General features: G+C 45.7%; 1 protein-coding gene across 1 annotated transcript; it reads left to right on the forward strand.

Annotated features, from left to right (window-relative positions):
- The first annotated feature begins 2,226 nt into the window (after positions 1-2,226).
- LOC146068343 (mpv17-like protein 2) lies at positions 2,227-11,375 on the forward strand. Its single transcript, XM_083179228.1, has 6 exons — positions 2,227-2,518; positions 2,724-2,980; positions 4,110-4,271; positions 4,817-4,893; positions 10,014-10,142; positions 10,948-11,375. The coding sequence occupies exons 2-6, from the start codon at positions 2,794-2,796 to the stop codon at positions 11,056-11,058; spliced, it is 666 nt and encodes a 221-aa protein (XP_083035354.1). The 5' UTR covers positions 2,227-2,518; positions 2,724-2,793; the 3' UTR covers positions 11,059-11,375.
- Positions 11,376-12,092: the final 717 nt, after the last annotated feature.

Genomic DNA, 12,092 nt, shown 5'->3' on the forward strand with positions numbered 1-12,092 from the left:
TCCCCCCGTCTGTGTCAGCGGCGAGGCAGCCGCCGCGTCTCAAGTCACGTGGACGCGGCCGGCTGGAGTCAATGGCGGCTTGCGGGAGGGAGCCGGGATCGCGGCGTCAGGGCGGCTGGAGCGTGCCTCAGGCGGTTCAGGTAGGCAGCGGGGATCCGTCTCGGGGTGTTAAGCGGGGTGTTAGGCAGGCTTGCTAGGATGCCTGTGGGTCCGGTCCGGTGATGGTAAGGCTGGGAGGCACGGAGCTCTAAGCTAGAGCAGCTTGCTCCTCCAGCTCCGGAACCGGAAGTCCAACCATCGATAGTTTTAGCTATCGATGGTCAGTCATTATATGGGTCTGAATGGCCCGTGGGCCAATCAGTACTCATGGGCGGGACTTCTGGAAGTCAGGGGGTGGAGCTATACTCTGTGATCCAGGCACCTTGAGAAAAAAAACAAGGAAACATTGTTTCTCCTTTGCCATCGATGTAGGGAAACTATCTGGTACTCCCACATCGATGGCAAAAGTATTTGACATCGGACATATATTGGCCATTCCCTACAACCCTAGTCCTCGAGAGCTACCAACAGTGCATGTTTTGCAGGTCTCCTCACAGAATCACAAGTGAACTAATTAGCTCCATCTGTGTATCTTTTAAAATGTGTCAGTGATTAATGAGTGCAGCTGTGCAGCAGTTAGGTCAGGGTTGCCAACTTTCTCATTCTCCTCTCCGGGAGAAGCCCGGAGAGGAGAGATTCAGTAGCCGCTCAGGGGGCGGGGCTTAAGCGTGACATCACTAAGCCCCGCCCCCATGCTGGTAAACCAGCGAATTCAGGGCTAAAATGACGCGATTGTGTCATTTTAGCTCCGCCCCCTCCTCTGAGACCCGAGGATTTTAATGCCGCGATCCGGGGGACAGCGGGGTCCCCCCTGAATCCGGGAGGGTTGCCCACCCTTCCGGGGGGCCGGGAGGGAGCCCCGATTTTCGGGAGACTCCCGGAACTTTCGGGAGGGTCAGCAACCCTGAGTTAGGTTGTCTGGAAAATGTGAACTGTTGGTAGCTCTCGAGGGCTAGGGTTGGTTACCACTGCCCTACACCATTACACTTTACCCGCAGCTGGGAGTTGTCCAAGGGCGGGATGTATCAAGATACATCCCCGCCCTTCGCACGGCAGCCGCCGCGATGCTACCGCATATGTACTAACATATGCGGCCAGCATCGGGCTGCGGTAACGGAGACCCCCGCGATACCTGTGATGTGGGCTGCGGGGGTCTCCGTCACCTCCCGGCGGCTGCCAGCGTCCCCCTGCATCTCCTCCTCCCCCCTGAAGCCGGATGTCCTCCCGGCTGTCACACCAGGGGGAGGAGGAGGTTAAAGGTGGACGGGAGGGGGGGGCGGCGCGCGGACGGCGTACGGCGGGCGGCGAAAGAAGCCCATAGGCCTGCGAAAACGGGGCGAACCGGTGATAGTACATAGGAAAATGCGGTAAAACTGGGGTTTTACCGCATTTTCCCTTTAGTACATCCCGCCCCAAGTCCCTGCATGTAGGGGAGGCTTGCAACAATAACCCAAAAGTTTCTGCATCTAATTTTTACACCAAAATTGTGTGTTGTGTAACTTTTGTCTCTTTGCTATGTATGGTACGGAAGCACATACCTCCCAACTGTCACGATTTTAGAGGGACAGTCCCGATTTTCGGGTCATGTCCCGCTGTCCCACCCGCGGCAGGCATTGTCCCGCTGCGGGGGGTGGCAGTTGGGAGACCAACTATCGTCTATTCTATTCTATTCTCGTATGAAAATGAGGTCGCGGCTAATTAGCATAAGCCGCGCCCTCATTTGCATACGCCCCGCCCCCTTTCTTCAGGTCAAAAGTTGGGAGGTATGGAAGCAATCTGTGCCACCTTCTAAGTACAAAGTAATATTTAATTAACTTAATATAACCATTACTTTGAGATTATTTTTATCATCCTGATTTGCTTTCTGATTCTAACAAAATGGATCCATTCCAGACATTAAGCTGCAGTCAGCGTCCCGATGCTAGGGCGGTGAGTTCCAGTTGTCACGCCCCATGCTCTGACACATGGACCGCCCCTCCAAAGAGATTCCTAAAAGGGCCAATCTCAAAGCCGGCTTCCGGCACATTGCCTCTTTCAGCCTCTTGCATGATAAGGTCATAAATTCTCATAACCCGGAAGATAAACCCCTCTTCTCAATATGATTCCTGTATCATTATTGCAGTAATATTATTTATATTACCTGTCAGATTACAGCATCCACGACGCAGAGTAGTGCTTGTAGCTCATTTGCAAACAGACCCGTGATTTTATGTAAGCGATTCACTGCCCGCAGTAAAGATGGCCGCGGCGTTTCGCTTTACACTTCTGGTGCGCCGGTGACTCACTTCCTGACAGTCGAATGACAGCGGTGTCAGAACTCTCAGCATGCTCAGCAGCTCTGCGGCCACACTAACTCCTGTGCTAACCTATTGCAGCTGTGTCTGAATCAGGGCGAAACAAGGGTGCTTCCTGTGAACAGGTTAGATACGCTATAATGAACGGGGAACTAATACAGTACTATTTGGACTATTCGCTGAAGATAAGCTGCAGTCTGCGGATAAGCAGTCTCAGCTTGGATATAATGATGTAATGTACAGGAGCTGCCTTTCACATGCTATTTTGTTATTAGATTTCATTTATTTTAAATTGCAATATGATTTTTGTCCTTCTGTATGGTACTGTAGGTGAGCTCTTGGTATTGCTGTCCTAGCTCCATGTGCGGTTGTTGCCAGTGGTTGGTACAGTTTCAGCAAGATGCTTCCCCAGGGTAGATTACTGCTGGCTCAGGTCTCCGGGTATTGGAAGCCGCTGTTCAGAGGTCGATTCCTGTTGATTACTAACACAGTCAGTTGTGGAGCGCTCCTTGGCATTGGTGATACCATCCAGCAGACTCGGGAGCTGCGAAGAGATGCCAAAAAACAGCGGGACTGGCTGCGGACAGGTAAGGATGCTATATTAACAACCATGTTCTTTCCAGAAAATAACATTATTTTCTGTATTATAAACTCACTATAATCACCAAATCAGGTAAGATGAAGGTCACTTTTGGGGGGGCGGGGGGTTTGAACATATTTTTGTATTATGAGTCTCAAATAGAATATCCAGCATAAATTGCGATGTACAGTATAACAATTTCCAGGAACTCCTCAGTCAGGATACTACGAACGTGAGCTGATGTATCACATGACATTGTGATTATATCCTATCCTATCCTCATTTATCAAAGAGGTGGAAAAGCGGAAATGCCCATCCCCTGATAAGGATGTATGGTATTACTCCTTATTGTATAATAAAAAATTTCAAATGGCCTAGGAATATTACCCTGGTAGCCAGCACCATAGGTGTGTGACAGCACCGCTGTCGCACACCTATGTGCAGCAGCAGGGTTCCTGCGGCGCTGGGTATTAAGCCAGCAGGTCCCTGTGGCAGATGGGAACTGACTGAGTAGCGCTATTCGCTTCCAGTGCTGCCGCCCGGCGAATAGCGTTCGGCGGGCGGCAGCACTCAGTTCCCATCCGCCTCACGGACCCGCTGACTTAATGCCCAGCGCTGCAAGGACCCCGCTGCCTGCCACAAGCAGCAGGGACTCTAATACCCATCCCACGCCCACCCCCCCCCCCCTGCATGCCCCCCTGCCGTTGACGGGTCCCCAGGGATATGCATGCAATAAATCACATGCGATTTATTGCATGTATAATTTGGCACATCAGGTGCCAAATCATAAGCAGCCTTCCGGGGAGCTGCCGGGGTTCTTTCAAGGGAAAACTGGTCCGATTGTGCTTAGGACAAGTCGGACTAGTGTTTTGGGGGCCTTTAGTGCTACACTCCTTAGCCCACACTCTATCCCCAAGGACATCCAAACTCTGAGGAGGAGAATTTATGCTGAGTATAGAATCCCCTTTTCTTTTTCTGTACAATATTATTGATTAACAGTGAGTTGTTGGTATTTGTTCCAATCAATGTTGTACCACTATGAAGCAATGCTCTGATTGAAAGTGCTGGAGTCTGGAAATGCAGTGACTTTTGTATAGCTCCCTGCTCACTTTGCCACCTTTTTGCTTTTCTTGCAGGTCGGATGTTTGCTATAGGCTGCTCTATGGGTCCCATGATGCACTACTGGTATTCGTGGCTGGATAGGGCCTTCCCTGGCCGCTTGGCCAAAATTGTTTTGCAAAAAGTGCTAATTGATCAGTTGGTGGCCTCTCCTTTTCTTGGAGTATGGTACTTTTTGGGTAAGTATCATTTTAATATTTTAATATTTTTTTAATCTATATATAAATATATAGTGTTCATTCTAGCACCCGCTATCTCTGAAAACTCATGTAGTTCCTCTTCCCTGCCTGGGGTGTCGCTGTCTGCTGTAGTGCTTCTAGCACAGTGTGGTCTGTACATCAGCACTGATATACAAACCAGACCTGTGCTAGAAACACCACAGCAGACAGCGACACCCCAGGCAGGGAACAGGAACTGCATGGATTTTCAAAGATAGCGGGTGCTAGATAAAAAAAAAATAATAATAAAATATACATATATATATTTGTTTTTTCCAAATTTAAAGTGACAGCTCTGGTTCACCTGATAAATTGTGTGGCAGATATGGGAAGATGATCCATTACATCACAACTACTAATTGATGCATTCTGGTAATCTGGGGAAGCCATATACAGTACTTTTAGGCAGATTTTATTGGAAGTTGTTCTAATACTTTAGATCTGCTCTAAATAGATGTGAATTTGAAACAGGCACTTTACATTACAAATCTCCTTTCTGTTGACAGGTATGGGCACCATGGAGGGACAGAGTCTGGATGAGAGTTTGGGGGAATTTAAAGATAAGTTTTGGGAGTTCTACAAGGTGAGAGCACAGTATCAATTGAAATGTTGTAATATTATTGACGTTAAAGGACATACAGCATTTAATCCATCTGTGACAGAATATACAGTCCAGTATATATATTAGTATCTAACAGCCAGATATATAGGGCTGTTTGCCAAATGGATTGCGGTGATGAATCATACCCTCCAACATGATCCTCTCCAGGAGGGACACAATACTCTGGACTTCCCTCTTCATTTATGATTACCATCACCTGTGCTGAACCACCTTTATTATTAATTAACCTGTTTAAAACAGGTGATGGCAATCATAAATGAAGAGGGAAGTCCAGAAACAGCATTGAAGAGGGATCACGGCAGAACGAGCACAACTTTTGAAGCTGTCGGGCCCGTTCTGCTGATAACGGCCGTGGATTGTCGCGATCCCGGACACAGGTCGACAATCCCTGGCCGTTTTCACGGGCACCCCCCCTTTTCACTGTTCGCAAACAGGCCAGGATCGTGGCTGTCGGGAGGGATCAACAGCCGTGATCCTGGCTTGCATACCCCTCACTGTCCCTCCTGGAGAGGGTCATGTTGGGAGGTATGATGCTAAAGTGAAGTGCATGAGTTGGTTATATATACATTTTTATTTATTTGTATTTTTATTGTACAGTATTGCTTTTTATTGAATTTGTGTATGTTTGCTATATACCAATTAACCAGATACATTGGTATATTAAACTGGATGACCTAAATCCCCAGCGCAGTTATATACAGTATAATAAAAAGTTTTTCTGTTCTATGTGGTTTTGGGATTGAGCACCCCACTATATTTCAGCTGCAGGGGATCTCTGTATAATTATTGTAAATGAACACTGGAGTTAAGCGCTGAACTATTTTTCCATTATTGTAATATTATTGACATTAGTTTCTGCATTATAGAAGTCTTTGTGGTAAGTGACCACATTATACGTAAATTGCTCATAGATGTCGACAAGCAGTTATTTAACCTTTTGAGTGCCATCCGAGCGATGTTTAAAATATCTGCTAATAATACAAATAAGCTTGATCATAAAACGAATTATAAAAAGGACTGCGCAATTCAGCTTCAAGCTCAAAAATAAAGCCTCAATTGTTAAAACTAATGCTGTGTACACACGGGGGAGATAGGTGCTATAATTGCTGGGAATATGGTCGCAGGCGACCATATTGCCAGTGATTGGGAGTGTGCCCCGGCGATAAATCGCCGGGTGCGCGCTCCCATTTTCTGCCCCATTGTAATCGCTGGTCGCAGGAGCTTGCTCCTGCGACCAGCTAATTACCTCTGCGGCACCCCCAGCAGAGGTTCGTTTTCAACAGCGACCATCTCTGGTCGCTTGTTGAAAAAGAGACACTGAGCAATATATTGCTCAGCAATATATTGCAAGCAATATATTGCTAGCAATATATCTCCCCCGTGTGTACGCACCGTTAGATGTACCAAACACAGACTGGGGTAAAAAAAAAAAGAGGGATCTCAAGACAATTAATAAAAGATTAATCGAGTTTTAAATTACTACTAGGCTGGGAACTTATCTACAAACTAGATTTATTTTCTAAATGTAATATGTAGGTCAGGCATGTCCAAACTATGGCCCTCCAGCTGTTGTGAAACTACAATTCCCATCATGCCTTGCCACAGTTTTGCTATTAGGGAATGCTAAAACTATTGCAAGGCATGCTGAGATGTGTAGTTTTAAAACAGCTGGAGGGCCATAGTTTGGACATGCCTGATGTAGGTTATTTCATATTTTAGCTTATTTGCTATTTTCAGCGCTATTGAAGGCATTTTTCGACAATGGCTTTTCATAAAAAAATGCCTCAAAAAAGCGGTCTAGAACTTTGTTGGCAAAGTGACTAAAATCACTGTGGATCAGGGGTTAGTTCACCAATCTGATTGTCTTTCGCCACTTCCAAATTTTTTACCTCCTAATTAAATACCCCTATGTGGGATAATTTTTACTAAAGCTTTTAAAAATAGGCGAATCTGTGTATCCTTTCTCTACTGTATCTTAGAGAATGATAAGACAGAATCTGCTTTTCATTTGATTGTCATTTTTAGAAACTTTACCCCCATGCTTCCGTTTATTTTATTAGGGTAATCCAGTGGTTCAGTATCAGATAGGGGGAAAGGGGGTAAAGGGCGTTTGAGAGAGTTAGGTCCGCACTGGTCAGTGGTAATCAGCCACTGTTAGGGTTATGGTTGTGAGGGTATAGTATCAAGTCTGTGAAGAACTGGCGACAAGTCCTATAGTGGACAAATAGGTCCTGAACACCAATGGTTTAGTGGATATGTGGTGTACTTTTTATTGGACCGCCAGTGGTGCTCCCCTGAGTATATAATGTATTAAGTAGACATTTGTTCCAAGAGAGGAGGAGAAGAAAGAAGTACTCTGGGTGGGGGCACCCTTATATCACAGACAGAGGGCTTGCTGGTATTGCTATTATCTAAAACATATAATTTTTATTAGGGAAATTATTAAAACGGGGTTTTGGGTAGCATTTTCCTTGTCTCAAAAAAAGCGCTCTGCAAAAATATTCAGGTTGATGGTGAGGCTTTTTGCAGCCTGGCAGCTAGTTAAACAAGTGTCTGTAGCTTTTTGTGTTATTTTTGTGATCCTCATATATCCCCAATCGATTATACCAACATACAGGTAAGTTGTTTTTTGGGGGGTTATAATCATGGGTCACACTGGAGAGACAGTACAGTAGGATAACCAGTAGCACGTGTATAAATGCAGAATCTCTATTTGCCTGTCTTGCTGCTGTTCGACCAGCAGCAGATTTGGGTATAGATCTGCTGGTGTGTATGGTTGAACTGGCTAGGTAGGTGAACAGAAGTAATGTGTGTGGGCGAGCTGTGGCACAATACAAAACTAATACAGGTGTATATCTGAGGGGGGTCCGCTGGACAAGTACGGACTAACTAGAGGCAAATTATATGTTTATACACATTTTTAACACCATATTATCGGAACCGCCGGACCGGAAGTGATGATGACGCACTTCCGGTCACGGACATGACGCGGCGCTCGTTTTATCATAAATACCAGTCTAAGGTGGATGCCAGTCACTGCGCCCAGGAAGAAGAGCACACTGATGCTCGAAACGCGTCGGCAGTAACTGGTATACACAATATTCATCAGGACCAACCCAGTGCTAAGGTATTTGGAGCCCAGAGCAGGGTGCACTTCCCGGACTGCATCCTGCTACTTCTTTCCATCCTTGCTGGCTCCAAATACCCTTAGGGGTAAGAAGAATTTCACACGTTCTTGTGTTTTATGTGTTCAATCACAGCATTGTATTTTATATGTTTTTTAACATTTTGTACCAATAAACCCTATTATATTTTAACTTCGGTGCCCAGTACGATTATCACACCCACTCCACTAGTATTCCATAACCTAAAGGTCTGAGGGTGACCTTAGTGATAATCATTAGGCAGCCGAAGGAGGCGCGCAGGACCGAGTACCCCCAACAAACCACAACCAGCGGTTACCTTATCCTGCTGCTGTGATATGTGCTCGGAGCTCCTGGCCGCTACGCTGCTCACTTCCTTGTCACTGTCTCTCAGCTGCGCGCCGGTTACAAAAATTACACAAAAAGCTACAGACACTTGTGTAACTAGCTGCCAGGCTGCAAAAAGCCTCACCATCAACCTATATATTTATGCAGAGCGCTTTTTTTGAGACAAGGAAAAATGCTACCCAAAACCCTGTTTTAATAATTTCTCTAATAAAAATTCTATGTTTTAGATAATAGCAATACCAGCATGCCCTCTGTCTGTGATATAAGGGTGCCCCCACCCAGAGTACTTCTTTCTTCTCCTCCTCTCTTGGAACAAATGTCTACTTAATCCAGTGGTTCCCAAACTTTTTTGAATTATGGCGCCCTAGAGTATCAGAATATTTGTTAGTGGCGGCACCCCTAGGCCAAAAGTTTCTTCTAGAGTTACGCTTCTTGTCCATATATTTTATGATTGGAAGCCACAAGCACCTGTTTTGCCTATAACATTGCCTGTTGATAATTTGAATTGGTCCTTGTCCACCAACACTCCTGCAGGTGCTCTGCGGCTCCCCAGGGTGCCACGGCACATCGTTTGGGGGCAACCAATAACATTGCCTCCTTTTAAATGTAGTTTTAAATTGCGTGTCTAGCTTGAATTCACTTACTGTCAGAGTTCTTTCAGACTGTCTCGCAACATTTAATGCTTCAAAGACTCTCTCAAAGCACACTTATTTTAGCCTATCAGATTCCAATGTATTCATTAATCCATCCTACATCCCTAATACCCCTTTAACACCAGAGCCTCAACCCGGAATATTGCTGCTCCACTCCAGGCCGGGGCTTGGTCTAAAAGGGGTAAAAAATAACTTGAGTTCTGTTCCCCCGGTGTCTGACCCTGCAAATATTCAGGGTCGGACACTGGTCTTCCCTGGAGTCAGGGCCGTGTAAATGGGTAACTCTGATCATCCAACCCGGGGACCCATTTCCATCAATAGGGGAGCCCATACCTCGCTGCGGTCAATCCGGAGGTTGGGCAGGGGCCGCATACAGCCTCCACTGCTGCCTGCTGTACTTTGCAGACAGCAGTGGAGGCTGGGAGGAGATGAATGGATACCTGTGTGCGGCATCCATTCACCTCATGGACGGAGACTGGGGGCAGCCCAGCAGCTTTCCTGGGTGCTGGGCTTGCCCCCAGTTTGTCGGTTGGCGTCGCAGTGGTCCTGGCTGGCGGGTTTCCAGGTGCTTGGTGATAATGTAATCCTCCAAGCACCAGTTCAGGGCCCGACTTCACTGGCGTCGCCCACCCGGCATAATGCCAGGGGACGCCGGTGTAAAAGGGAACAGCTACTGGGCTACATCCAGATCCAAAAACTCAAGTGCGACCTGGCAGTCCTGGTATAAAAGTGGTATAAGCCTCTTTCTCCCTCTTGCCGCCCCCCTCTTGCCGCCCCCCCCCCCCAACTCCTAAAAAGTTTACATTTACAGACAATGTGGTAACTTTATTTATATGTATTAGTCTACTGCTTAGGGATATTAATAGGCTGTGCCTTACATTCTATTACACTGTTCTGTATGTATTAACACATTTCCCTTCTTTTCTTTTTTTTTTAGGCTGACTGGATGGTGTGGCCAGCTGCACAAATGATAAACTTCTACTTCTTGTCACCAAAGTACCGTGTCATTTACATCAATGTAATCACAGTAGGATGGGACACCTACCTTTCCTACCTGAAACATAGGGTAAGACATATGTAATGTGTCACTAGGCATTTTAAGCAAAGTAGTATGGTTTAGAGTTATGCTAACCAGAGCATGGCACCAGCTTTTTCATACAGGTAGGGTCATGATTTATATCATTCTGTATTTAAAGTCTTAGAACAATAATGCTAGGCTCATAATATTGTGCTTTATTTTTTTGTCGCAAAAAAATTAAATACACAGCAGAAGTATTAGTTAGGCAGAGACAGAAGAGCAGAAGTGAATCCGTCTAATAGTGTGTACACACGGGGCAATATGGCTTCCGATGTTGCCGATATAGTGAATATCGGAAGCCATATCGCATGCAGATCGCATGCTTTTTTTAGGGCTTGTGAGCCGGATTCGCTGCAAATGGGCAGTGAAATAGAGAGGGCAGCCAAGACTATATAGTGCAGATCTGCAATATATAGTCTAAATTGTCTCTCTGCATGCATGCCGTGCGATGCAAATCCCGATAACGATCTGATCGTATCGGGACTCGCAGCTCACGGCATATCCTGCCCTGTGTACACGCCATTAGGATGAAGCAAAGATCATGGGAAGAAATAATTGTGCAGTAACCATACATAACATAGGTCGGGAGCCAAACTTAGTGGAGAAATCTGGTCAAATCCATAATACATTGGTAGCAGGGGGTGGACAGAAGACATCCATGGACTTAATTGGAGTACTTGCTGTCCATAAATAACCTATATGCATGCAGTCTTTCTACACACACAGAAAGCCTAGAAAGTGCTGTGTTACTTGTGTTTCTTTACTTTGATACATTTATATTTGTAACTTGCAGACTGAAGACCCTGCTGCAAACATTGACAGAGATAATAGAAAAGTCTGTGCATCGGACCAGCTCTCCAGTAATTCCACACATCTGCCAAAGCCATTGGATGAGAATGTTTAAGGCAAACCAAAAAGACTGATCTGTGCCTTCTGCTCTAGTCCCTGCTGTACCAGGCAGCAAAGCAGCCTGTTGTCTCCTTATTATAGCACTCATTTATTACTGTTCTGCAGGAAATTGGCAAACTGTTAGTAATTGGAAAACAACAATGGTTATAATGTGGTATTATGATTATATTGGCATATATGTAAAACATATCTAATAAGTCATGATAAAGGAGTGAGGCGTGTAGAATTACAGCCAATGCCCCTGTTAAGAAATATTTAAATATATGAAATTCTAGCTGTAAAACTATTTAATTAAATGTGATTTATGGTGTACACTGAAGCTGAAATGTACATAGAAACTGCTACTAAGGGTTTGCTGACCTGATATTTTTCCAGTGGAAAAGTTGTATGAATTACTGCAGTGTGGCCTGTAATATGCCAATCTGCATTATCAAATGCATATTTTACTATCTATCTATTTTGCCAAGTGGCATTTTCTCTATATTCAAATACTGTGTCTGCTTCTAAATCAAGTGTTCTTTAGTAGGAGACAGCAGTAGTCCACTTGGAGATGCATATTCTAGCAGCTGCAGTTACAATAGAAACAAACGGTACTTGTTTCCTATCTGGGCGCCCACTAAGTTAATTGAGCACCATGCTATTCTCCGTAGTGAAATCTGATCGCATCGCATCGTACACATACACGATATTGAACGATGCGATGCGATGCGATCCGATTCGATTTCCCATAGGAAACAATGTTAAATGGCTCAATTTAGCCAAATTATCATAGGAACAATAGTAAATGGGCCAAAAACACCCCTGAACATTGAAATGTCCCCCCAAAAGTAGTTGACGCCACCCCGCCATCAACGTGAACCCGAAGCGTGGCGAGCGCAGCGAGCCCGCGAGGGGCGGCGGTACGCGTCCTCCGACCTTTTCATGCCCTACTATCCACTAGGGCGTGGAGTGAGAATAGAATAGTGTGGCGAGCGCAGCGAGCCACCGAGCCCGAAGCGTGGCGAGCGCAGCGGATACCTTCACAGGTAA

Source organism: Crinia signifera, chromosome 1 (assembly GCF_055691185.1).
Source record: "Crinia signifera chromosome 1, ASM5569118v1, whole genome shotgun sequence".
Lineage (NCBI taxonomy): Eukaryota > Metazoa > Chordata > Amphibia > Anura > Myobatrachidae > Crinia > Crinia signifera.

Excerpts from the sequence above, each read along its gene's own strand:
- LOC146068343 (XM_083179228.1), top strand. The coding sequence starts at position 2,794 with ATGCTTCCCCAGGGTAGATTACTGCTGGCTCAGGTCTCCGGGTATTGG. Across the intron at positions 2,981-4,109 it reads GCGGGACTGGCTGCGGACAG|GTCGGATGTTTGCTATAGGC; the intron begins GTAAGGATGCTA and ends CTTTTCTTGCAG. Across the intron at positions 4,272-4,816 it reads TGGAGTATGGTACTTTTTGG|GTATGGGCACCATGGAGGGA; the intron begins GTAAGTATCATT and ends TTCTGTTGACAG.